Here is a 25,056-nt window from a genome sequence, read left to right on the forward strand (position 1 = left end):
TTCAGCATCAAGCTCTGAGCATTAAACTAATTACTAGGTTCCAGCACTGCATGACTTCCCAGCAGGAAGGCACTGCCCTGTAAACCATCATACACAAGTGGCATTTAGCCAGAGATGTTAAAAAAATCTTTCTCCTGGGAATGCACCCACCACAGGAGCTGGTTTCCCTTTCTGTTCCAAATACAAAGCCTGTTTTCCCCCTTTGTGGTGGGAAAGCCTGGAATGAAACTGTGTCCCCTCTGCCCTGCCGCTCTTAACACAGTCACCCAGAGGAAAGGTGGTGTGGAAAATCTTAAAGACATTTCAGGAGTGGAAGATGTACAGGCTAAACCCATCAGGAATTCCCAAACCTGGAGTGGGTTCCCAGAGAACCGCCACCCACTCTGTTCATCCTCAGCCATCCACATTGCAATGAATGGAAAATATCCATTTATTTTACAAATGCCAGGAGCCAATGCAGCTCCCCCACCTGTGTTCTCACTGTGGCATCTCAGGCATTTCCCTGCCGTTTACTGCAGCACAAATACTCCAGTGCCTTGTTACATTTTATGGACTTCTACCCAGCAGAGGATATTAGGGAGAGGAGAAGGGCAGTAAGCTGCAAGGATTTTGCTCTCTCCCCTTTACATGTTTCCAGCCTGTTCCTCAGCACTGCGGCAGAGCACTTCCCTGCAGAGCATGAAGCCATGCGGCTAATGTCCCCCATCTGTGACTCTCTCTCTCATCCCCTCCCTGGTGGGCAGTGCTGTCTGTGCCTGCATGGCCTGAAAGTCCTCAGCAAGGGATGATGACGTTTGGGCTTTCAGATCCTGTAGCCAGGCCCTTTTTGCTCAGTGCTTGTAGGGCAGAGGACCCATTAAAGCATCCTGTTCTTGGAGCGATGCTGGGGGAGCATGCAGTGGCTCTTGGTCTCTTGGGGATGCCCTCTTCTTGAAATAGAGGGGACTGGCATGGACAGAGTGCTGTTTTCTTTCCTGCCTTTGCAGCTAGTGGGTCAGGACCTATTTTGAGACCATTTAACACATGCTTTCTGGTTTTCCCATTCTTGCTTGGAAAAATCAGGTCAGCTACCCACCGTGTTTGTCTCACCCAGCTCTGGAGCTTCTCTGAGCTCCTTAAGAAGAGGGGAGGACCCTGCATTTCCTAGAAAAAAGGCAAATTCAGGAAATAACTTGTCCTTGTAGGTTGAGTTCTGTGTTGTTTGGTCATGGGTTTTTTCCCCCAGTAGTGAATGAAGCACTATTTTCTACAGGATGTGGAGATATAGGAATTTTTACTATGGTAATGGCCAGCTGGCAGCCCAAGAGTTTAGTCTAGTCCATGCATTATCCAGTCTCTGGATTGTCAGATAGTCATCAGTCCAAGCAAACCAGGAATATTATTTTATATGTATTGAAGGAGGGGAAAAGAGGGTTATACCCACATAAGGGCTGGCAAATTTTATTTGATCAACTGCAGTGTCATACAGAATGGGAATGAAGGTAGTACTGGACACAGAGCAGTTGGCCAGCTGTAAGAAACATCATCATCTGCAATATCAGTCCTGCTCAATGTCTGCCCAAACAGGAAGCAGCAGACAGAAAAAACAGCTATAACAAGGTTTCAGGCCATCTCTATCCTAGACCACTTCTCAGACACACAGAACTGTTTGGCCAAGACAGTCAGAGGTGATGGTGCCATCTTGGCTCCAGAAGGATATGAAAACCAGGGCTGTACTGATTGCCAGCCGGACAGCACAAGCTCACGAGAAGATCTGGATGTCACCGTGGCTGTCTGGTTATGTTTTCTGTACACAAGAGTCTGTCTGCTCCCAGACAGGCAGCAGGCAGCCCTTCGGCGTTGTATCCAAGTCAGCCAAGCTTTTGTGAGAGGTGTACACGAGGGTAGATGGCTACTGGGACGCTGTGGAAAGCCAGTCGTCTCTAACTTGAAGTTTTGGGCTTAGCTTTGCTGCATGATGCAAACTGCTAGAGAGCATTACGCTGAGCTTTTGTGTAAACCCCTTTCTCAGACCACTGGGATCTGTGTCCAGAGTTTTGCATTTCCACCTCCAGCTAATGAGAATGAAGAGGGAAAGTTTGAATGCCCACCTCAAGGTAATCTCCAAAGGGATAGATATTAATAAGCCACTGAATAGATTTTTACCTGCTCAGTGCCTTCCAGGATCTCTCAGCAAGCCAAATGCCAAGCCGAGGTGGGAGGGCTCAATTAAATGTTCTGAGGGTAGATGGAAGGGTGCAGGAGGAAAGTTGTCTCTCCCACGATGCACAGCAGCTGCTTAATGCCAGACAGACTTCCACAGATTGAGAGGTCAGCTCTGAAACACAGATGTGTGAGAACGAGAGGGAGAGTGAGGGGGACAGTCATACATGTAGCTATTTATTCAATGTCTACAAAAACGTCTATGGACTTGGAGCTGGGCCCTGGATGGCTCTGGAAAAGACGTATTCACCAGCCATGCTTTGTTTCCAGGATTTATTCAGGCTGAAACACTGTGGCTGGGAAGTGGGCTCCATATTTCTGAGACAGTATTTAAGGAGAAGGGGGAAGTTTTCAGTTTATGAGACACATTCTCCATGAAGTTACAGGACATAATTTCTCCCTGGAGTAGCAGAGGCACATACTGCTGTACCCTGAGGTCAGGATCTGGTCCCTCACAAGGGTTCCCTTCCATGGATGTCCTTTTTGGATGCTGGATGGTCTCTAGACATCAGTTTGATTACCCCAGGTTCATGACTCATGATGGCTACTACTATTTTCACAAGATTACTTGCTGATGACTGGCACTGTGCTGATTTGCCTTGTACCACCAGCCAAACTGAAGTGCTTATCTTTTCCCCCACTGTATGGATTTTCTGAACTGTTCTGAGAAGCAGCTTCTGGTACAACCAGCCACCAGACGAAATTGCCCCAGGGTTAACCTTTGAGATAGGCTAACTGACAAGTATCATTAATCAGAGTAAATAATAGCAAAAAAAAAAAATTTATATTTACTGGGATTTAGTTCACCAAAAGGGAAGGACAGTACAGTGTGGTACACAGCTCATACCTCCATTGGCTGTAACACAGCACAACCCTGTAAGGTTTAGCAAATTTGTACCACACAGCTTCACACAAAGTTTTGCCTCTCCCTTAAATTTCCCCTTCCAGAAAACTATTCCTTTTGGAAAAAAAAAATTAAAAAATTTAAACAAAAGTCTCCTAGTCAGTCTCCAGGCAACTTCAAAGGATAAGAGCCAGGATTTGCCCTGGGATAGTTAGAGATGGGCACCTGGGTCCTACTCCAGTGTGACTCTACAGCAGCCAGGGCAGCAGTACCTTTGCTGGTACCTTTGTAGTGCAGCTCTGCTGGTATCTTAGTGGGCACCAGTCATGGCTGATGGTGAGGAGCAAGTAATTAGGGCTGGTCTGTGTCAGTGTGATGGAAAATAGCTTGCTTGCAGAGACAAAGGCAACTGCCAGTAGTGTCAGACTGCAGGGAGGGGCCCCTCTCCCTTCCAGCCAGGTAACACATTAATTGGGCTGTGTGGCTATTGCAAGTGAAGTCACAAGTTTGTATGCTGAGCACAGGCTGTGAGCGTGGTGCTCAGTGACAGTGACATATGGGAGACAATTAAGAAACTGCAGTTATATCCAGGTTAGGGAGAGAACAGATCCCCTTCTGAACTGGATTTATACCAGAAGTGTGGTGCACAGGTAGGCCCACAACCTGGGGTTAGGAATGACATATGCCGATGTCCCACTGTGTTTACTAGCTTCTTGTTCACATGTGCCTGTGGATTTCAGAGCCTGCCCTGGCCTTACAGAGTCCTCTCCATTCCCCGACCAGAGCGGAGGTCTGTTCTTTAGTAAAGACTTATTTGGTGTCTTGGCTTGATGTCTAAAGCCTGCATGTGTAATTTCACTTTACCACAGTCTCTAAGCTCAGCTGTCTCCCCAGGCCATGGCTAGCCAGCTTTAATTCTCCTGCTGTAGGTGGATGGAATCAGCATTCAGGAATGACACAAAGTGTCAAATCCCACTCTCCATAATGAGCAGCCCAAAGGCATTCAGCTCAGGTGTTAGGGTTTCACCTGCTATGGAAAATGCAAGCCATTGGGGAGTGGCAGCAGGACATGTCAGAATGCTGCAGAGATAGGCTAGGATGCTCATGCTGGGATGAAGGAGACCAGCCTGACCTCTTACCCCCCTCCCAGATGTCTTGTTCTGAGGAGACAGAAGACAGAGCAGCTGGGAATGGCAGAGGCGGCAGTGATGGAATGAGCCCTGCACCATTTTGTAGCTCTTTCCAGCAATCCCAGGGGCCAAGTGCTGCCTATTTTTAGCTCCTGAGGTAGCTGAAATACCACCATGATGCTCATTAACAACAGCCCTGTCGGATGGGAACTGCAAGGCAGGGGAGTGGGGGGCTGGTTTGCCTGTTTTGTTTTGCTTTATTTAATTGCTGGCTGCAGTACAGAAGCAGAGCGTGGCAGGAGGCTCGGCTCCTCTCACCTCGGGAAAAGTAGGAGCAGCAGACCCAGGGGAGGCAGGCAGGGAAAAGTCAATCAGGCAGTATTTAAAAATGTACCTGCTGAGCCCAGGGGGAGTTGGAGATTTTAATGTCATTCCCAGCTTGAGACACAGCTTGGAGAGTGAGAAAAGAAAGGGGTATCTTCTCTTCTTGGATCCTTAATTGCTCGTTAAATCATCTAACAAATGCCTGAACTCCTGGATGGCCCCATGCTCCTTGACAGAGGGACTTCAACCTTGGCAGGGGGAAGGAGTATTTTTAAAAGTACTCATTGCACATGCTTTTTCTGGATCTGTAAAATCAAGAGTTCAGTGGTTCACTCTGCAAAATAAAACTAAGTCTGTAATATTGTTATTACTGTTCAGCAGGAGCAATAAACATTCCTTCGAGTTCTTCCCCTGTTTCAGCCTGCTGACTCTCAGTCTGCCCTGCAGGCAGGTGTCCATACTGTGGGAGGACAGCTTCTCCTGTCCCCAAAAGGGGCCTCCAGTTACTGCAGAGGAGCATGTACCAAATAATCCCCTGCCCTAGGTGCTCAGCCCCACTTCTGGCCCAACAGACTCACAGATAACCACAGCCAGAAATGTCTGTGCCTGGTCACTCCCATTCTGCCTTGTCATTGCTGTTCATCTCTGTCTTCTGCTCAACCCTCCCCCCACCCCCCATGCTGGGTCTTACAGGGAACTGCCTCAAGTCTCAGCAGTTGAAAAGGTGATGCAGCACAGAAAATATGATGACTGTGCCATTGCCTCTGATGTTTTGCAAAGACCAGCCTGCAGTTAAATCCACAAAATTCAGAAGAAGCTCAGACCATGCCCATGACAGCTGGAGAGCTTCAAATGTGCTTTGCCATCGCAGACAGATGGACAGATGTGTGACTTACACCTATAACCCACTCCAGCAGTCAAGATAACATACAAAGACATCCTCCTACCTGGCTGGAAGCATGGATGCTTTTCCTGCATCACACATACACAAATACTGGGGCCAAGGCAGATCGCAGCCATTAGCAGGTTTTATGTCATTTAGAGTCTGTGAAAAGAGCAGAACTGCAGCTCCAGCAGGGCAGGCAAACCATACGGATGATTTATGAATATTCACTCAGCTCACAAAGCACTCCGGGGCAGAAAACAAGCTTTTGAAATTAACTGAACTCTTCAAGGTTCTTCGTTTGTCTTGGCTTTGAGGTGTGAGTCACCAATACTTCTTCTCCAAAATGAGCAGAGTCTGTACAGAGGACTGGGAAGATTCCTGGGCACTGAAATATGAAGTTAAGTGCTCTGTGAGAAAGGTTTTATGTTCATAAAGCCTTCAAAGCATAGAGTCCACCCCATTAAGTTTTATGGGATACAATACTGAGACATACAGTACTGAGACTTCTTCAGCCCGTAAAGGCTGGATGTTCAGGGCACTTGAGACTCTTTCACTGAGCACTGAAATCTCCAGCAGCTTCAGTCTTCAGTGCTTTCAGTTTGGAGCCCTGCAATTTTTCTACAGTTTCGGTGTTCAGCAAAGAGGCTACAGAGTTTTGATCCTGACCATGCAGACCCTGTCATACACTTGTCATTCCCATCCATACAATAAGGTTATTGTGGTGCTCCTCAATGATGGCGCTTCTAATTGTTCCCAGCAAAGCATGAGCAGAGCCTGCATTCCCCTCCTGAGATTTGTGTGATCAAACACCCTGGAAGGCAAAGATTTCCACCTGCATTTAGCCAAGAATGGGTTCAGTCTAGCACACAAGAGACAAGAGAGTAAAACAAGAAGGTTGTCTTCACAAGTTTGCTGCACGCACACAAGGAACAAGAGCTCCTCTTTTCCAATTAATTATAGCAATAATAATTGGGTTTGTTTCAGCTAGTAGAAATATGAGAGATTTTCAAAGCAATGAAAGAAAAACTCTGCAGATTAGTCAACATCCCAAGGGTTTCAGGAGTCTGTGGGTGCTGTGGGACATTTACTTCTTGCAAAGCAAGCAGAGGGTTTCATGAATTTGAGTGTCCTGCTTCACAAACGAGTGAAGCATCAGCCAGTGTGGACTATTACGGGAAGGCTGAACTCAGCTATTCCAAGGCTGTCTAGACATTCCCATCCTAAATCTGAGACATCTTCCGGACCCAAGTTGTGTCAGAGCACTGCCCTCCAGGAAACGTTGCTGTCCCAGTGAATCTCATTTTTTCTCACTAAAAAAGACTCCACCTGAAAATGGCCAGCTGGCCCTGCCCCCTCACTGCCATGCTCTGTAACCGTGGGAGATTCCTCTCCCTCTGAGTCACAGAGCAGCACAGCCAGCCAAGGTGGTCTGCATTAACATGAATTAGCCCTCGTAGCAGGGGCTTACAACAAAGAACAAGAATTTAGGAAAAGCAATAAACCAGCATCTGGAAAAAAATGTTTCTGGAGTCTTTCTGCTGTTCTTTCTGATACAAAGCCCCCACTTCAGCAAGTTTCCACTTTCAGTTAAAGCAAGGCGCTGTTGCTAACATTTTTAAATATCCTTGTACATGTATGAATTCCTATCTGTTCCTATGAAATTCCACCCATGTGCAGTGCAGACTACTTTGTCTGTTGAATAGAAATACTTGTTGATATGAGGTGGATTGCACAAACAATCTTTTTCCTTGTGATTTCCTTCCTCCATCCTCCTTTTGCCCTTTCAGCTGGATCACACAGTGTGGATGCTAAAGCCCCATCCCAAGAAACACGGCCTCTTTACTCCTGATGGTTTGGTGAACGGTTTCTGAAATCTCTGGCTCCAAATTCTGCCTTAAGCATCTATGTGAGCTCTTGTTTCTTTCCTCTGCAGGCTGATGCCAAGATGGTCTGCGATGTTGTAAGTCGGATGGAGGACACAGAGCCCTTCTCTCCAGAGCTGCTGTCAGCTATGATGAGGCTCTGGGCAGACTCTGGGATTCAAGAATGCTTCAACCGGTCCCGGGAATATCAACTTAACGACTCAGCCCAATAGTGAGTATCCCTGTCCATAGCCTTGCATGTTAAGAAGCTGCATTTGGATTTGTTAAAGTTTTAACTGAAGTGAATGACCTCATAGCAGTGGAACTGAACGTGTCTCTGCTTACAGTTTCGGATGTGTGTTGTGTCACAGGCCACTGCAAAGCACAAAGGATCAGGCAGGACATTCATGTCCCCTCTTGGCCAGTCTGGGGTCACGTCTGTGACCCCATGGCCAGGTTCCCAAACTGCTCCCAAATGTCTCAAGGTAGGTTTTTGCAAACATGGATCTAGCGAATATAGGCAGATCGACCTGTGGGCACAGCAGATGGCTCGTTTGTCTATCTGACTGAGAAGAGAAGGGTGTGATCACCTGCTTTGTACAGCAGTACAGCTCTTGGGTTTGCTTTTCTTTCCTCTGTTTGCTTTTTTTTCCCACTTTACTTTCCGTAGTTGTACAGTGTACTGATAGGTCAGCTGGATTACAACCAAGGGTAAGGGACATCTTTACTTTTCCAGGGGTATTGAGTTACTCTTGTAATACAGTCGGTGGCTTCTCTACCATTAGGGACCACATCCAGATGTCATTCAATGGGAATTGTCTGAATCCCTGGCTTTGGTTCATACTGTCATGAGGACAGGACATCCACCCATAAATGGCTGCTGTGGCTCTGAAGAGATGTCCAGTGTCTCCCCAGTTTCAGTTCAGGCTTATTTATAATGATAATTGATCCAATATATTTGCTTCCACCTAGGACAGGAGACCAGAGGTTTTCATCCCATAATTTCAATCACAGCATCTGTTGCAAGTCAGGCAAACTGCCCCTGGCCCTGGACTGTATCTTGGGCAAGAGTCAGCCAAAGGTGGTTAAGTATAAGCATAAGGACCAGGCAGGCAGAGAGCATTCGTTTCCCCAGTTGTACCCTTGGACCTTTCAGTAATCACGGAGACAGAAACTTCCCAGTGGTGTCGGGCAATGCTATGTCTGTGCTTTTGACTGTCACAATATCCCATATCAACAAGTTCACCAGCTGTTTCATGCACTTCTGGAGTTGTTATTGTGTTTGGATTGTTTGGCATCTCTGCTTGGGGTTCCTGGATATCTATCAAAACACAGCCCAGGCACTGGCGTGGCTGCTGGTTTTATCCTGTGTGGTGGGCCTGGTGCTCCCAGCTGCACCAGCTGCTCCCATCCAAGCTGGCAGGGCAGCTGGGGAGAGCAGCTCTTGAGGTGCTGCAGAAGGCAAGTGATGACACATCATTTGGCATTGATGGAAAACTGAATGGGAAACCTGCAGATGTGTGGTTGGTGGCACAGCATCCTACCCAACCATGATCACACCTCAGAGACGGTCCTGGCATTCTGCTGCCTTTTAATCAGTACTAGGTGGATGATGGTTTAATCTGTATTTCATTGCCTGTAATAGCAAAACAAGCTTTCTCTTGCCAGCAGCTTTTTCTTTTTTTTAAATTTTTTTCACAAAATAAGGGTATGATGGCATAAGCATACCTTTAGAGACATAAATTATCTAAAATGCCAGTCCTAATTGCATTACAACTTTGTGGAAAAACCTTCAATTGTTTTAGAGCCAATTACCTTGAGGAAAGTATTTTGATTTTCCTTCCATGCAAGATAGCAGTTGAAAATAATAAGCAGAGCCTTCCCAATATGACCAGCTGCTGTGCAATTCATCAGCAGGAGCTCTGAAACCAAAAGCAGTTTCTAGACACCAGCTGAAGAGTCTCTGTGCTGTAGCGTTCACAGCAATTTCAGTCTAGGGGTTGCAGCCCAGCCAAATGAATTCTGGTGTCTCTGACAAAATCTCTTGCATCCAGATGAGGATGGATGACCCTCCATGCCAGGGCAGTGCTGTGATGCCTCTCTCCTTAGCTGCTCTGTGAGTTGTGCTGTGCCTGGACAACTTTTTTCCTCTGGGCTAGGTTGGATGGGGAAGCTGGAGATAAGAAAGTCCTTCTCATTTACAGTCCTGCTGGTGTTCAGGAGCCTCTGGTGGTTCCCCCACTGGGAGCAAAGATGCAATCACATGGCAGGGTGCCAAAACACATCCTTCTGCACCTCTAGGCCCTGGTACCTCTAGACATCACAGTAGATGCAAGTGAGGTGCAAGTGAGAGCTCAGTTCTTATGCACGCCCAGTGGACCCCCAGTGAAAAGAGGCATATATTTTATTTAATTCTTCAATGCTTTGGGGTTGTTTACTTTTGCATGAGTGGAAGATTTGAGACAGTTTTATATTCTTTTCCCCAGCCTGGGAAAAGGCTTGGCTTTATTGACACTGATACTCAATTTCAAACAGTAACAACTACAAAATGTGTTTTCATTAGGGCTGAGAAAAATAAATTCCAGACAAGAACTGAATTCTAAGTTCCCCAAAGTCTGAAAAACAGTGACAGTCAGTGAGCTGCACTAGCATTTCATTTCAGGCTTCTCTTGGTGTTAAGCCTTAGGGACTGGCATTTTGCTGGCAGAAGGGAAGTTTCCTGCAGGAGTTGGAGATTGTGCCCCATGGCTGCTCAGCACGTGCCGCAAAGCCTGAAGGCACCAAGTGACCGGGTCGTGTTGTGGCCAGCACAGGTGAGACCTTCAGGAGTGCTCCAGGCACTTCCCTTCACCCCAGAAACCACCTGCCAAGTGCCCTGAATGCTTTCAGAACTGCTGCTTGGCTATTTCTAAGGAACCACCACCTGGGCTTCTCTGAGGCAGTGCTGCTGTTGTCTTTAATTGTTCTTCCTTGAGTTTTTTGAAATGGCTGGAACAACAGGCCTTCTGTTGCAGCCCCTGGGAGACCAAGTCACAGGCTAATCAACAGCCTGCAAGGGTCAACAGCATGGCTCTTACCAGTCTGTCATCAATTTCACTGAAAATAAGTTTCATCTTTTGTGTTAGACTAAACAAAAAAGTGAGTATTAGCTCCCTTCTGGAGCCAGATGGGCCAGAGGACATTGCTTTCTAGCCTCTGATACATGCAGACAGTATGGATTTCCTGCAAAGCTTTGTTTCTTTTTGGGCTCTAAAGTCAGCCAGTCCTTAGCAAGGATTTCATAGCTGCTGCAAAGGAGCAGTAGAAAACTGCACTTTTGCAAAGAAAAAACATGATTGAGGAAGAGGGAAGGTCTGTAATGGACCCCCTGTGTCTTGGACTGCAAAAAGCAAAACCATAAGGAAGGCAAGACAAGGAAAAAGAGTAAGATGTAGTAATTGGTTTCATCTTTTTTTTTGTTAGTGCATTTTTTTGTAGTTCCCTAAGGCAAATTTACGGGTGGGTTGCGTTCCACATTCCTAATATCTTGATTATGTTTTTATTCCTACTTAGTCTCCTCTTCCTTTCTTGTCTCTATGCCTAGGAGCTAAATCTACCTCTGATCATCAAAGAGTCTGGGCAATGCTGATGTCTTTTTCTTCTCCAGCCAGTTTCTGTCTGTGGAAGCACATCTGTGACCCACATTCTGCTTTCAAAATCAGCAAAACAGAGGTTTCCAGCTGGTTTCCTTAATCTCCTACTTTTGTTCAGATTTTAAAATTGTCTTGTGTTTCCTAGCCTCAAGTTCCTAACTAGGCTGGTCAGTGGAGTGCAGCACAAAGGGCAAGTCACCACCCAGTGATGGGGACCATCTTTGAACAGCCTTCAAACTTCAGGGGAAATGGAGCAGACAGAGCATCCACACGAGCACTAATTTTCTCTGTGCATCTCCAAACAGGAACAGGCCCTGCAAGATGTGTAGGCAGAGACAGTTTGCAAGTACACAGACACAAAAAAGCCAGAATCTATCTCAAGTTCTTCTCTTCCTGCTTCCAAGTACTTTGAAAGATCATTTGATAATGCCAGGGCTGTGAAACTACCGTGAAAATGTAAAATATTTTAGGCCTGCATTCAACCCATCCATCTTCACACATATCAGAGGTGTCAGGGCTAGGAAGCTTGTTGCCTTTGGCTCCCTCCATCAGGAGCCAAGGGGGAGAGAGATGCCTCTGAAGAGGAATACAGACCTCACTGCTCAGTGGAGAAAGAGATGCAATTGTGTTTGTTGCCCTAGCACAGCTAACCACAGCACTGACATCTCAAGTCTGTGCCAAATACCAAGCCCAAACTGGACAACATTTTGGTTATTTCATCTTCAAGAATTGGTCTGGCAGTGCCTTACAGAAAAACAGCACCAGACTCAGAATAAAATACTGCAATGCCTTCCTTCTCACCCCATCTTGTGTGGGACTGTTTTCTGATCTATTTTCCTTGCAAAAGAATTGTCTTTGCACGACGCTATCACCTTCCCTACTGATTCTTACTGCATGCCACGTGCCAACACACACTTTGCATCAAAAGAGTAGTTAAGAAAGTAGAGCCAGATGTTGTTGTGATGTGGTGAATGGCTTCCAGATTGAGCCCTGACAAAGCAGCATTGGAACAGACTGCCCAGAGAGGCTGTAAAACCTCCATCCTTGGAAGTGCTCAACACTGAGCCACCTGAGCTAACTTTCAAACTGAATTTAATTTTGAAGTTGGTCCTGCTTTGAATGGGGGGATGGGCCAGATGAACTCCAGAGGTCCAACCCACACTGGCACTCTTGGGTTTGTTCTTTTTCCCTTCACTTTTTCTCTGATAACACTGGGTTTAAAAGAGAGAAAGGGTCTTCGAGGTTTGCTGCAGTTTCCTGTGTCTAGTCATGCAAGACCATGGAGCTCTATGATAATGTCCATGTCCCACAAGTCCCATGATCTAAACATTTACCTTGCTGGCTCCACCAGCAAGGCAAACATTTAAACCATGGGATTGTGGGACTTGGTCATTATGCATGACTGTCAGGACATGATCCATTTTAATGAGGTGCAATTGTTTCTGGCACACTCAGACTGAAGAAAGAAAAATTATAGGTCATGGTTTTGGATTAATATTCCTATCAGGTGTGTATGTTCCATTTCCTCATCACAGCTTTTGCATTAGAATATGGTTTTCTGCACACCCATCTTACTCGTGCCTGTCACTTGTGTTCCCTTGCATTTAATTGGAGGCAGTAGCAGCATAAATGGAACAATCCAATTAATTGGGATGACTTGCATTGCACTGCTTATTGAACAATGCACCTTTGTGTCTTGGAGCCCAATAAAGCAGAAAGGAAAAATACATCACAAGTGTAGAGGTAGGTACATTTGTCTGAATTTATGATTTAATTTACCCCAGTAAATAAACATGTCCACCAGCTCTGAATAATCAAGTTCCCCCTTCAACAAGAAAAGCAAAACAGTCCATAAAGGCCAGAGTTGGTTGATTGGAATCACCAACCTTGCTCCATTCCCACAAATGAGATGCAAATCTATTTCCAGGGAGGAGCAGCTCTGCAATGTCTGCTGGTGCTGGTTCTGGCTCTGGAGTGGGGCTGTTTCTTGTCAGTGCAAGGTGAGGGAGACACGGGCAATCTGAGCTTCAGCCTTGTTACAGTTTTGCAGGGCTTGGGCTTGGTAGAGGTCTTATTATCCTCATAAATTAAGGAATTGCTGTTATTATATGGCTTCACCTAGGGCTGAGTGTGAGTTGGAGGAAGAGCACAATAGGAAAGACATTGTGTTTTAAATCAGCTGGATGTTTTCCAGCATCTCCCCTCAGTGTTCATCCACCTGGAACACCCAATTTCACCAAAACTGGGTAGAAACTCTCCAGGGGCTGCCTCTGTTGGCCCAAAGCAGAGTGGAGAGCACATCAGATTATCTTTACAGAATGTGTTAAGTCACCTTCCTATCCCACCAAACGCTGACAGGAAAGCAGGAGGATTGAACTTCTTTGGCAGAAAATTCACAGGCAGAGGTCTGCAGGACTCTGCGTAACACAGCCTCCTCAAAAGACACTGGATCTTGTTATAGTGCCCATCCCACTTGGCCCCTCTGAGACCCCAGGGCAGAGGCAGAGCTCCACCAGACCCACCCTCTTTTGGGGTACAGCTCTGAAGAGACACAGGAGATACAGACTGCCCTGCAAGGAGGAGCAGAGAAGCTACATCTGTAGTTCATTCCTCGAGCACAAAGGCATAGCAGTACCTGCCACCTCCCTGCCATTTTTCTTTCTGTGTTGCATTGTAACTGTGTTGTCTTTGGCCTGGGATTAGTAAAACCTTGAGACGTTGAGTAAGTAAATTGGTATTTAATAAGACACAATTAAATGGGCTCATCAGATCAGGGCTGTCCCCATTTTGGCAAAGCTCACACCAAAAGGCTGAGGTAGTTCACACTGCCTGGAGGAGGAGACACTGCAAGAACTTGGAAACGATCTCTTCTCTTTTCACATTTTGCTTAGTGGTGAGCAGGCAGCACCATCTATAAACACAGCACAGGGCATCCCCCCAAGGAAACCTGCTGAACCACAGTCCTGAACCCCGGATAATCTGTTCTCATCTCCGACTGACAGACCCAACAGGAATTTCTTCCTGCCTTGTGAAGGGCTGTGGGTGACAGATTTGGCGCAGAAAGATTTGACTTTTTTTGGCTGAGTATTTGTGTATTTTTAGGCTGAAATGTCCTTATGAAACCAGCTGGAGCTGGCAGGCTGCCACCAAGGGTTGAGGTTGGTTTTTTTTTATTCCGTTCAGTTTGTTTTTTCACTGCTGCCCCTCTTGCTGGCTGCAGCCTCCCTCTCCCACCAGCTCTGCCCTTCCACAGGCAGCACTCACACCCTAAAGTGAGCCCCTCTCTGTGTCTCCTACCTTTCACCCCAACCTCCTCATCACACTGGGGTGTGGCAATGCTGGGATGCAGCTTCACAGCCAGGGAGTCCAGACTCTCCTGGGAACTCGCAGCCTCTGCTCCTCCTCCCCTGCAAAGCCAAGGAATCCAAGCTTCCCTCTCCCTTTCTGCACCCTGAGGTTTGACGTACCGTGCACCCCCAGCTCCACCATCACACCCTGCCCTGCAAGACAAACAGCATCACTCACACAGGCTGGGGGCAGGAGATGGGGCACCTCCTGAGGGGTACATCAGAGAGGCTCTCAAGGTAACTATTGCTCCTAGAAGCTCCTCAGGGAATTGGATAGCTCTAGCAAGGGATTTGTCCCCCCGTGTGTGTGATTCCTGCTTTATGCCAGCTAGGCAGCACCCAGCTCTGTGCACCGGGGGCTCTGAGCCCTGTCCCCCAGCAACGCGTGTGACCACGTGGGGACCATCCGGCTGCTCTCAGCCCCCTCATTCTGCAGTGTGTCTGCAGGAAAATCTGTCAGGAGACCACCATGCCGAGGCTCTTCACACGGCTGGCGTCTGGCACCATCTGTGAGGCTTGGGAGGTGAGCGTGGCGGTGGCATGTGGTTTCCCAATGTATTTGCTATCCGTTTGAAATCCTTAAATGGCAAAGCATGGCAGGAATGCAGGGATTTCTTTGTAGCCAGGCTCCACGATGGAGCAAGCTGCCTTCCACACAGGTCTGCAGGCACCAGTGGTGAGATGCTGCACAGCTGCCTGTGCCCCCCCTCCCCAAGTCCTTTCCCACAGATCCTCCCAGTTTGTAAGGAATAGTTGAAAAAGGACTTTGCTGCAGTCCAGGGAGCATGTAGCAGCACATTGGGAACTCTGGGGCAGAGCTGCCTGTACCAGCCATGGGGTGAACAGCCCAGGAGGAGCCACTCCAGCCTAGGACAAGCCCTGCCAAGCAGGATTAACCCTGTGTGCTCAGGATGCAGTTGTCTTCCTTTCCCCTCCTCCATAGTTTCTGATTTCTCCTTGGATCATCCCATTCCCCATCCTGTGCCCTGCTCAGGGCTCTGACACCACTGTGTCAGAGTGGTGCAATTCATCAGGCCCCATCTCCACGCAGGAGAGCTCCAAAAGCTTTTGAGTGACTGCTAGAGGTGTGCAGCTGCTGCCACACACTCTCCCCACCCCCTCCTGGGGACCAGACAGTGCACACACACTCACCCTTCCCACTAGAAGAATGCAGCATCCCCATCCTCAGGTCAGGAGTTTTATCCAAAATCCAACTTCAAGGTTAGGAGTTAAATCCAAAACCAATCACAAGCTTAGCTAAAACTCCCTGTTTTTCAAAATATAGTAAGAGAACCATTGGAAAATTGCTTTTATCCGCTGCTTCCTAAACCCTCTGGCTTGTACTTTAAAGCCTTTTGTCTGTGAACAGGAGAGCTGGAAAGCCCCCTTTTATTTCCTTAAGCAAATAGCCCATCTAATATCCAGCCTTGAGGGGCTTCAGAGAACAAAAATGAAGGGGAAAAAAAAATGAGGATGTAGCAAACGTTGTGACACGCTGTAAAATCACCAGACCACAGGACTCAGCAATGATGGGTTTGAAGCACCAGATCTGTGCCCATGAAGGGAGGGTGGCACAGCCTCTGTCAGGAAGGCAGAGCTCCCGGGGAGCCCGTGGTGCCTGTGGGCCAGCAGGCTGCAGCTCCTTGTCGCGGTCCCCGCTGGGGACCATAACGCGCTGCTGTTTCTGAGCTGCTGACGCGCGCGGCGCCGGGAGCAGCCGAGGCAGCAGCGGAGCGGGGCCGGAGCTGGTGGGGCTGGGCAGGCACAGCGGGGCAGGGGGGCTGGGGGAGCCCCAGGGCAGCAGAGCCCCAGCACCTGGCCGAGACGGTTCTGCGGGCTAAGGGCACTGATTCTTTCACAGACTAATGGATACAAGAGCTCTAATTAGCCCTGGAGCAAACTTTGTGTCTTGCTTATCCAGGCCATGTGCTGAGCAACCCCAGCCATCGAGCTGCATTTTGGATGGGAAGAGGGGAAATATGGGGTCCTTTGTCCAGGACTGAGCAGCATGGACTCGTGCTTGGCCATGGCCAGTGCCCTGTGTGTGGTGTATAAATGGAGTGTCCTGGGAGAACCCTGGCACCGGCGGCATTTAGGCACAAGCTGTGCAGGCGGCAGGGGGGCTGTGCTTTTCCTTTGGGATTTCAGTACAGCCCTGTGGACACCGGCGCTCCCGGGCTGGGTCAGTGCCAGGGGTGGCCTTCCTGCCTCCTCCCTCTCTTGGAAACCTGACGAGGGGTTTGTTTGTGCCTGGTTTTCCCCAGAGCACTCACAGATAAGACTCTTGTTGATTTGAGCAGCCACGGCACTGCCCACGTGCCACTCTACCATACAAACTGGGCACGAGTCCCATCAGAGGGCCTAATACACTGCAGACAGATTTTGGACCTTTTCCTGTATTTTTTTCTTCTTGCCCATGCCACACACTAGTTGGGACTAGCTAGTGCTAGGTTCATATCAGTCCATTCATCCACACCTTTTACACTATTGCAGTGAAAATAACAGAGACTGTCTATGAACTATTGTTTCATCTTCCCCATGTATGTCCCTTGCCTTCAGACCACTGACATAGCACACAGATCCAAACCCAAAACTTCTGTATTCTCAGTCCACCCAGAAAACCCTGTAACCCCCCAACCTGCCTCTCCCCCTGCCCAGCTCAGGCTCTCAGGGTACTCCTGCAGGGACTGTGAGGGACAGGCACACACTCACTCTGCTTTGTGGGCACAGGCTTAGGGCAGGGTTTCTCAGCTTGTTCGTGACAGCAGAAGGAGGCTGGAGAACAGCAGAGTGAACACCCATCCTCGTGCCAAAGTCCACATGCTTACGACCTTCCCCACCTCCAATACATTTAATGCATTTGAATGTTTGAGTGCCTGGAGAAAGGACCTCCTCAAAGGTCCCTGGGCACCCTGAGACTCTCTGGAGACTGAATTTATTGGGGAAAAAAGAGAAGAAATTATTCTGAGCCCAGATTTTTGGCAGCATCTACTCCATGCTGCTGGGAGGGGAAAGAGGAGATACAGGGGAGAGGGAAGCCAGGCACAAACTGCACCATGGACACCAAGTGTCAACTCTGGTGGTTAGTCCAAGTCATTTGCTGGGGATTTACAATGCACTTTGTGTCATTGTAACCTCTTCCTTGCTGGGCTACACTGTCACCCCAGTGCTGAGCAGCAGGTTTGCTAGGAACACCAGAACTGAAAAGAAATTTAGTGCTCTAGAACTGCATGCCTGGTCCATGAAACACCATGTGAGCAGTCACTGTAGCTCTGAGGCTTTTACAGCACTTTCAGTGATATAGATCAGAATTTCCCAGTCCCTCGGTATTGCTGTTGGTATGTAAGGTTTGGCAATAGCATAAGAACCATTTCCAAATCCTCCTTCAGGAAAACACCAGCCAGTACATCCTACTGAGCATCATTAATGTCAGTTTAAACATTTGCAGTTAAACAGATCCATGGTCTTGCAGTCCCCAACATGAGAAATACTGCACCAGTGTGCTGCGCAGTGATGCCAAATATGCTAAAGGCAGGAGTAGGAGAAAGAAAGAGACAGAGGTGGCTGATGCTAGTTAGCAGATGCTGAGAGCTGGGAATTGATGATGGAGTCCAGGCAAAAACCTTTGCTCAAATTAAACTAATTTTAAAGCAGCAACTTCACATGAAGAAATCCCGAGAGGACTTTCTCGTTGAACAAAAATGCATAAACAAAGAAATGACACAAATGCAAGAGTTACAAACAAATTCAGGAAAAAAGGCTGCACATTTCTGCTCAAGAGCTCAACTACCTATACCCTGCCCAGGGGACCACATGTGGGGATGGAAGTGTCTCTTCCCCCACACATGATAAAGAGCTGAATCTCCTGATCCATGGTCTCGATCCAGTCCCACCTGCACCCAGGACTGGCAGTGCAAGGTGTAGGATTAGCACCCTCTCTGAAGTCCCAGCAAAGGTCACCACAGTGTGGGACTCCCTGACTTGTCAGGGCATCCCGTGGTGACAGTGGGGAGCAAACAGCTTTGCTGCATGGAAGGCAAGACCTCCTGTATGAACAGATAACTCACATCAACAGGGAAAGCCTGAGGAAAATTTGGACAAAATCTGGTTTCTTTCTTTACACATGCTACCCTGCCTCCCCTGCCACATGTTCCCAAACCAGCAGTGCCACACTACTCTCCTCTGTGGTTTCAGCTGTGGTCCCCCAGGTGCTCCCTTCGTACCACAGTGTGGCACGTCACGCTGGCTCCCTGCCTGTGCACGCCAGGCCTGGGCACGTGGGGCATGCCTGCTCCATGGCCCTTTTCTCTGCAGTGCTTCTTCTTCTTTTTCCTGACTTATGCCTTAAATCTCATCAGTCCAGTCTTCAGCCCTGGGGACAAGTGGGTCATGCAGTGAGCATGTGAAGAAGACCCCACAAGAAAAGTATTTATGGGGATGCAGAGGCAAGGGACAAGCAACAGTGCAGATATGACCCAGATCCATCCTGCAACCTTACCCTGAATGGACCTAAGGAGGCATTCCTGGGATTCAGGAGGTTATTTCTATTTTCACTTTGGAGTGGGAGCCAAAAAACCTCTGTATTTTGAGAAGCTTCAAACATTGATTGGATACGGCTGATCCTACCATCAGCTGGTGCAGTGCCACCAGATGAATAAATCTTGCATGCATCTGTAATTACTGCTTAGCTTGTGTTTAAGTGCTGTGTCATTGATCTGCAGAACTCATCAAAATCCATAAGGGAATGCATGAAATTATATTGGATGGAGCAGAAAGGTACATGACAACATCCATTTTCAGCCTTGTTTGTTCGCCAAAAAAAAAAGAAGAAAGCATGTATTTATCTCCATTCAAATTCTTGGCTTAACTTGTGATTCAGTCATCAATTGTAACATTGTTTTATCAGCTGCTCTTTATGTAGGGAATATATTTCTTTCTTGTAGTGGGCCTTAATAAAATATATTCAGTTTCTTCCGGCCTTGCAGTACCTGCCCCTAAGTGGGCAAAATCTCTCTTAAAAGCATGGAAGAATATTGCTTGAGGTTTATAAACTCCATATGGAAAGTTCTGGTGGTCAAAGCTTCTGACTGCATTTTAGGGAACCCAAAGTGATTTCCAAGTGCCACCACAGACTTCCCATTGTGTCCTCAGGCAAATCATCTATCCCCTTAATACCTCTATGCCTCCTAAAGCAAGTATGATTAACAGTATTTCCCTGCTCCAGTGGGAGGCTGGGAGGACACATCAATCCTTCTCAGCAAGAGCTGAGGTGCAGCAGGGAGCAGGGGCAATGCTTTGCTCACCAGCCATCTGCTCGAGGTGCTCTCCTCCCCTCCTGCAGCCAAGACAAAGCACACCAAAGGCATTTATTGGGAATAAAGCCCACCATGTCTGGAAGAACTGATGTTTTCCAGACCTAACACTTCTCTGGCCCAGCTCCATCCTCCACTGGAAGTGAAGTGCTCTTGGGTCAATTCAAACTTCTCCCAGAAGCAGGGAGGAACTCCTGCTCCGCCCAGCTGGCTTACTGCAGCACCTTGGCCCGTGGCTTGCTCCCAGGAGATGTGGCCACTGACAGGTCCGTGGGCAGGCAGCAGAGGCTGCTTCTGGCAGGGACAGGTCCCCAGGGCACAGAGAAAAGTCTGCACAAGCTCAAGTGCAGACAGCTTTTCCCAGCCCTGTGGAGGGACATGCCTCTGAGGTGGTGTCCTCAGCTCATCTCCCACAGAGCCACAGCACCTTTGTGGCTAGGCTGTCCCATACGGAGTATCCCAAATCCGTTTTGTCATGCAAATGTCCCTGATGCATCTTGAGCTGAGCACAGGGATCAGTCCACTCCTGCAGAAGCCTGAGAGCAACCCAAACCCTTGTCTGGAGGACTGCAGGAGCCTAACCCCAGGAGTGGGTGTGTGGCGACAGAAGACTGTAGTAATAGACCTCTGAGGTTGCTTGTGCCAATAAAAGAGGGAGAAAGGAAAAATGAGGGGCCAGCAGGTGAGAGCCATTCCTGGTGAGAACAATTGAGCTGTGTTGATATACTGTAAACAATCTTCTCTTGACAACGATTCAGTTGAACATATTCTAAAGGGATGAGAAACTCCATGAATTTTCCCTTACGTGTCTCTGCTTCTGGATCCGGCCTGGATTGAAACCAAAATGCTGCAATACCACAAGCAAAGCTGTTCTCGAAGGAGCCTCAGCCTGACAGCTGCTGAGAAGGACCAGAAAGTCCATTTGCGTAGAACAGATTTTACACGCCCGAGAGATCTACCTATGTCTGGGATAACTAAGATATTTTTAGCGTGCAGCCAGGGGTAAAATTTCCAGGTTTTGCTTTTGCTACCTATGAGTCACATCTGCCCATGGCAGAGCACTGGCTAATTTTGGTACCCATGGTTTTTGGCAGGGATGCTTAAATGTCATTTGAAAGCAGAAATCCCCATAGCTTGCTAATAGATCAGGAAAATGGACAGATGAGAAGATCCAGAGATATGATTCCCAGTCCATCACCAGCAACACATCTTCCTCAGCAGGGTGAGTGGATAAATGGGGCCCCTGATTGAAGTCAGCTCCCAACAGACCTACCCCACTCCTCATAACTGCACCATCATCCAGCCATGGGCATCCTCCAGCTACCTGATACAAGAGCACAGATCTCATTAAGCGATGCTTTCCTTTGCAGCATTAGCTCTAAATCCCTCACCGGTGCTATCCCTGCTGCAGACAGACACCAAGCACTACAAAACACTGCAGCTATATCTAATTCTTTTCTTCCAGCTTAGAAATGGAGATGCTAATGTTACTTCACCAACAAGTGTGTAAATAGTCCCAGGCCTTTGTGCACACCCCAATGACTATCTCTGGCCAGCGGCTGATCAAAAGGTTAAAGTCTGTGGGACTGGTTTCATCTGTGGTCCCAGCTGTCTGCTTTCCAGGGCTGCAGTAATTCTGAGTAATTAGCTCATTTGGCCTTGGGGCCAAATTGAATGTTTGCTGTCTAATGCAAGGAGCACTGGGGCAAGCAATCCTTCGTGCCTGTGCTGGTGTGCTCACTGGGGGCTGTGCATGCAGCAAACTGGGTTAGTTGATGTCTCTCCCCTGTTTGGGCTCAGCAGATGCTTGTGAATGCACGAGGGGCCCTGCTGCAGCACGGGGCCTGCATTCTCTGAGCAAGACTCCTTTCCAGAACAAACCCTTCATTATCCCAAACTCCCTGGGGCTTATTTTTAGCCCCTCCTTTTCTTTCCTTTCTTCTTTTTGCAGTATAGAAAACCATCAGCTCCACTGTCAGCCAGCTTATAACAGCAGTCCTGGAACAAATTAAAAAAGCTTCAAACCCACTGACTCTGTTGCATAAAGGTTTAGGCACAGATCCTGCTCACTTCCAGGGTTCCAAGTCCCACCATTCCTCATCGCTTTTCCAGCTCAGCTACTGTCCTTCAGAGCTGGGTGTCAGAAGGAAGCAGAGCCTTATGTAAAGCAGGAGCAAGGCTGGAGCTTTGAGCTTTCCTCTGCTGCAGCCGAAGTTCGATCAGTGCTATGCAGAGGACACCTGTGTGCAGGGCCACCAGGAGAGAAGACCTTGCACAGCCTGAGCAATGCGTCATCCTGGGCTTACACAGAGCCACTGGACAGACACAGCCAGCCCCATCAAAATCCTCTGCTTATAAAACAAAGGCAAAGGTACCTTATGGTCAGCAGCTCCGTGCTAAACAACAGTTTAAATCACAGACTTTATATAAAACAGTGGCACTGCCCAGATGAGGACACTGCTAAAAGGCATCACAGCACTGCTGGTGGACTGTGGTCACCATATTGGACCTGGTGTTACATTGCCTGGTTCTCCAAATAGCATCAGATGGAGTGACCATAAAACAGATGGTCACTTGTAGAACAAGGCACCTGTGGCTCTCTCCTTTCTCCATCTCAGAAAGGATGTGGGACATGAGGAAAACCCCTTTCTATGTGACAAAGGGCTCCAAAGTGCTTCCATGAAGTAACGTCTTGGTAGCAGAGTAAAGATGCTGTACAGTGGATGTTGTGGAGGTCTCAGAGATGTCTACAGAGAAACAAGTGAGAGATAGGGAAGAGAGAGAGGACAGCTGTTCCCATTCAAAAATTAACAAAGTTAAACTCTGACATGGCAGTTTAAAAACTGGAAAAAGGCAGTTTGTTCACAGACAGGGTAGCTGAGCTTGGAAATTCCTTGTTGCAGATGTGGTTGTTAGAAGCTTAAATTGCTGCAAAAACTGCCTAGACAAATTTCTGGAAGAAAAATCATTGAGGGGTAATAAATATAAAGATATCACGCTTCTGTTTGAAACTCTGTTATCCATATGAACTACTGGAGGCTGGGAAAGCTGAATACTGCATGCTTGCCCTCTATTCGTACTTTTAACATCTGCTCTTGGACACTAGCTAGGCTAGGTGAGTCATTGATCTGACCCAGACACATTGTTTTTCTCTTTTGTAAGGGCTCTGATATGTCAAAAAATATCTTTTTAACCCCCTCTTGATGACATCCCACCCAATTTCCAAGCTTCAATGCAGAAAGACAAGCCCACATCTCCTTTCCCAGGGCCCCTCCAAAATCCTTTCTAGGGAAGTTTTTCATGCTTGCTTTTCCTCTAAAACCCACCTCACCCCCATCACTGTGATCACAAACTCAAACCATAGCACAGCGGCCTTTAATTCCAGCAGTAAGGAGCAGAGACATGGCCAGAGCTGACCTCCTGTGAGTAAAGCCAGCCAGCACTTGCACCTGAAGACCCCTCATGTCCTCAAGTACCTTTGTTACACAGCTGCAATTTAGTGACTCTTCTCATCCACATGTGATGCTAAAAATTATTCTGGATCCAGTCATGCCTTGGAAAACTGCAAGTCTAACTAGGACAGCTAAACGCCAACCTGTTTTTATTCATTCCTCCTGCCTATCATTAGTATTAATATCAACTTGTCAAGTTGATCTTGATGTACAAGCCCTGTACAGCCTTGCTTCAGTGCAGGGCCAAAAACATTAAAAATTCATCACAACGCAGCATCTTTTTTGTCAAGATTTGGCACCTTCCTTTAATAGCAGGGATCATCCTCCTCACTCCCCAGAGATGAGTAATGAAAACCCATGGCATCCAGCAAGGTTCTTTCAGGAAAGTAACCCCAGTAATCCCTGAGCCTGGTGACCATCACTCTAGCAGCCTGCAAGAAGCAGGCACCAGAAGTGACATCTCACTTGGATGGATTAAGTTAGGGGAAGGAAGTTGGGGAGTTTTCATGCCGGCATCTCATCTGGTTGGATGTGAAATGAGATTTATCATTAGGAGCAGCAGCAAGATAGCAGGGCTTGCCATGTAATTCATATGATTGTCATGGAGGCAGGACTGGCTGATGGAGGAGCAGAGCCAGAAACACTAAACACATTACCCAAAGTCCAGGAGCAAATTCCCAAGACCTTCCTTCTCTAAGCTGGACTGAGAAAACACCAGACAATGTTTTTGCTCTCAGATGAATTACTCGTATTACTACGGTCTTTTCCCTGCCTGCCATAACCCACATGGAAATGCCTCAGGAACAGTGTGTACCACCTTCTGGCTTTTGCTAGGGGGAGAGGAGGGCTCTGCACAGTCTCTGCCTTCTGACAGGATTGACTCTTGAAGGGACACCATGCCAGTGCTTGGCATCATTTCAAGCTTTTCATAACTGATGATTATTTAAGACACCTGTGACATCATCTCTATGTGTGCTGGATTCTGAGAGTGAGCTGTGCTTGATTTTGCCCTTTCCCTCAAATATAACAGCAGATCTGACTGGACATAGGGTCTGCAGAAAAAACACTGTGGTTCCATGACCTCTGGGTACGTGCCCAGCACCAGCTGCCCTGGGCAGCCTAACCAAACTGTATCACACCTTCAGGCAGCAGTGCCCACATGGCTTTGCTCTTTGGTAGGAGATAACTACAAGAGTTACTTGTTACCGAGTTTACTCTGCTGTTGTAGAGCCAGTACTGACACTCCCTAAATCCAGAGCTTATCCTCTGTACCCTTATTCTACGGTCACTAAATATTAAATTGTTTTAATGCTAAATATACATTGAATTGTGTATTCATCATTGAAAGAAAGGAAGAAGATAAGGTGGAAGACAAGATCAGATACAGGCAACCTTCCATCCATGAGCAAGGAAGGAGTGCTCAGATAGAGCCATCTCTACATAATCATTTAGATTTAGATGAGATGGAACCTGCTTATGACAACCTTGATTAAAAACTCAGCATTTGCCAGGACACAGTGTTGGAGCTGCCCCTTGAGTGCCTCAGCACACAGAGTCCAAAACAGCCCAGCAGTGACTCAGCTGCATGTGTTGACAAATGGGGATCTGCTTCCTCATCAAATACAACACAAGCCAACAAATCGAGGCTGGGGTATCCCATGCACACATGGCCTTTCCTTCACAGACACATGGCCAGAACTCAGGACAGCTGGGATAGAGGAGCCACTGGGAAGATGCTGTTGTCTCCAGGCTTGCTCCTGGAGCTGAAGCTCCAACTCCCACTCCCTGCAGACCTGCCCCAAATCAGAACCCAGCTGTGGCTGCTGCTGCACCACAGCTCTTTGAGCTCTGAGGATGTGAGCATGGCATCAACACAGTGTGAGCACCTTGGGTGTGCACAGGGACAGCTGCATGATGCAAAAAGACTGCCAAGGTTTCACCCTCAAGGCAAGAAAAACCCACCAGATGTTTAACCATCTGACTGCCTTTAAGCTCAATAGACGTGAATGTCCGTCTGTGTAAGCTTTGCTGCAGGTATCCAGCCTTGACCACAGCCTGCAACCTC

At 47.7% G+C, this 25,056-nt stretch overlaps 1 protein-coding gene and 1 long non-coding RNA gene across 3 annotated transcripts in view; both read left to right on the forward strand.

Moving 5' to 3' along the window:
• Positions 1–25,056, forward strand: part of GNAO1 (G protein subunit alpha o1) — a 142,358-nt gene that overhangs the window by 86,586 nt on the left and 30,716 nt on the right. For both annotated transcript variants that reach the window (XM_053952676.1, XM_053952677.1), the window contains exon 4: positions 7,320–7,480. In XM_053952676.1, the coding sequence (XP_053808651.1) occupies positions 7,320–7,480 (161 nt within the window). The remainder of the gene's footprint in view (positions 1–7,319; positions 7,481–25,056) is intronic.
• On the forward strand, positions 7,647–11,640 carry LOC128793477 (uncharacterized). Its single transcript, XR_008432817.1, has 3 exons — positions 7,647–7,733; positions 9,929–10,061; positions 10,832–11,640. It is a non-coding gene; the product is annotated as an uncharacterized LOC128793477 (long non-coding RNA).

Source organism: Vidua chalybeata, chromosome 11 (assembly GCF_026979565.1).
Source record: "Vidua chalybeata isolate OUT-0048 chromosome 11, bVidCha1 merged haplotype, whole genome shotgun sequence".
NCBI classification, from domain to species: Eukaryota; Metazoa; Chordata; class Aves; order Passeriformes; family Viduidae; genus Vidua; species Vidua chalybeata.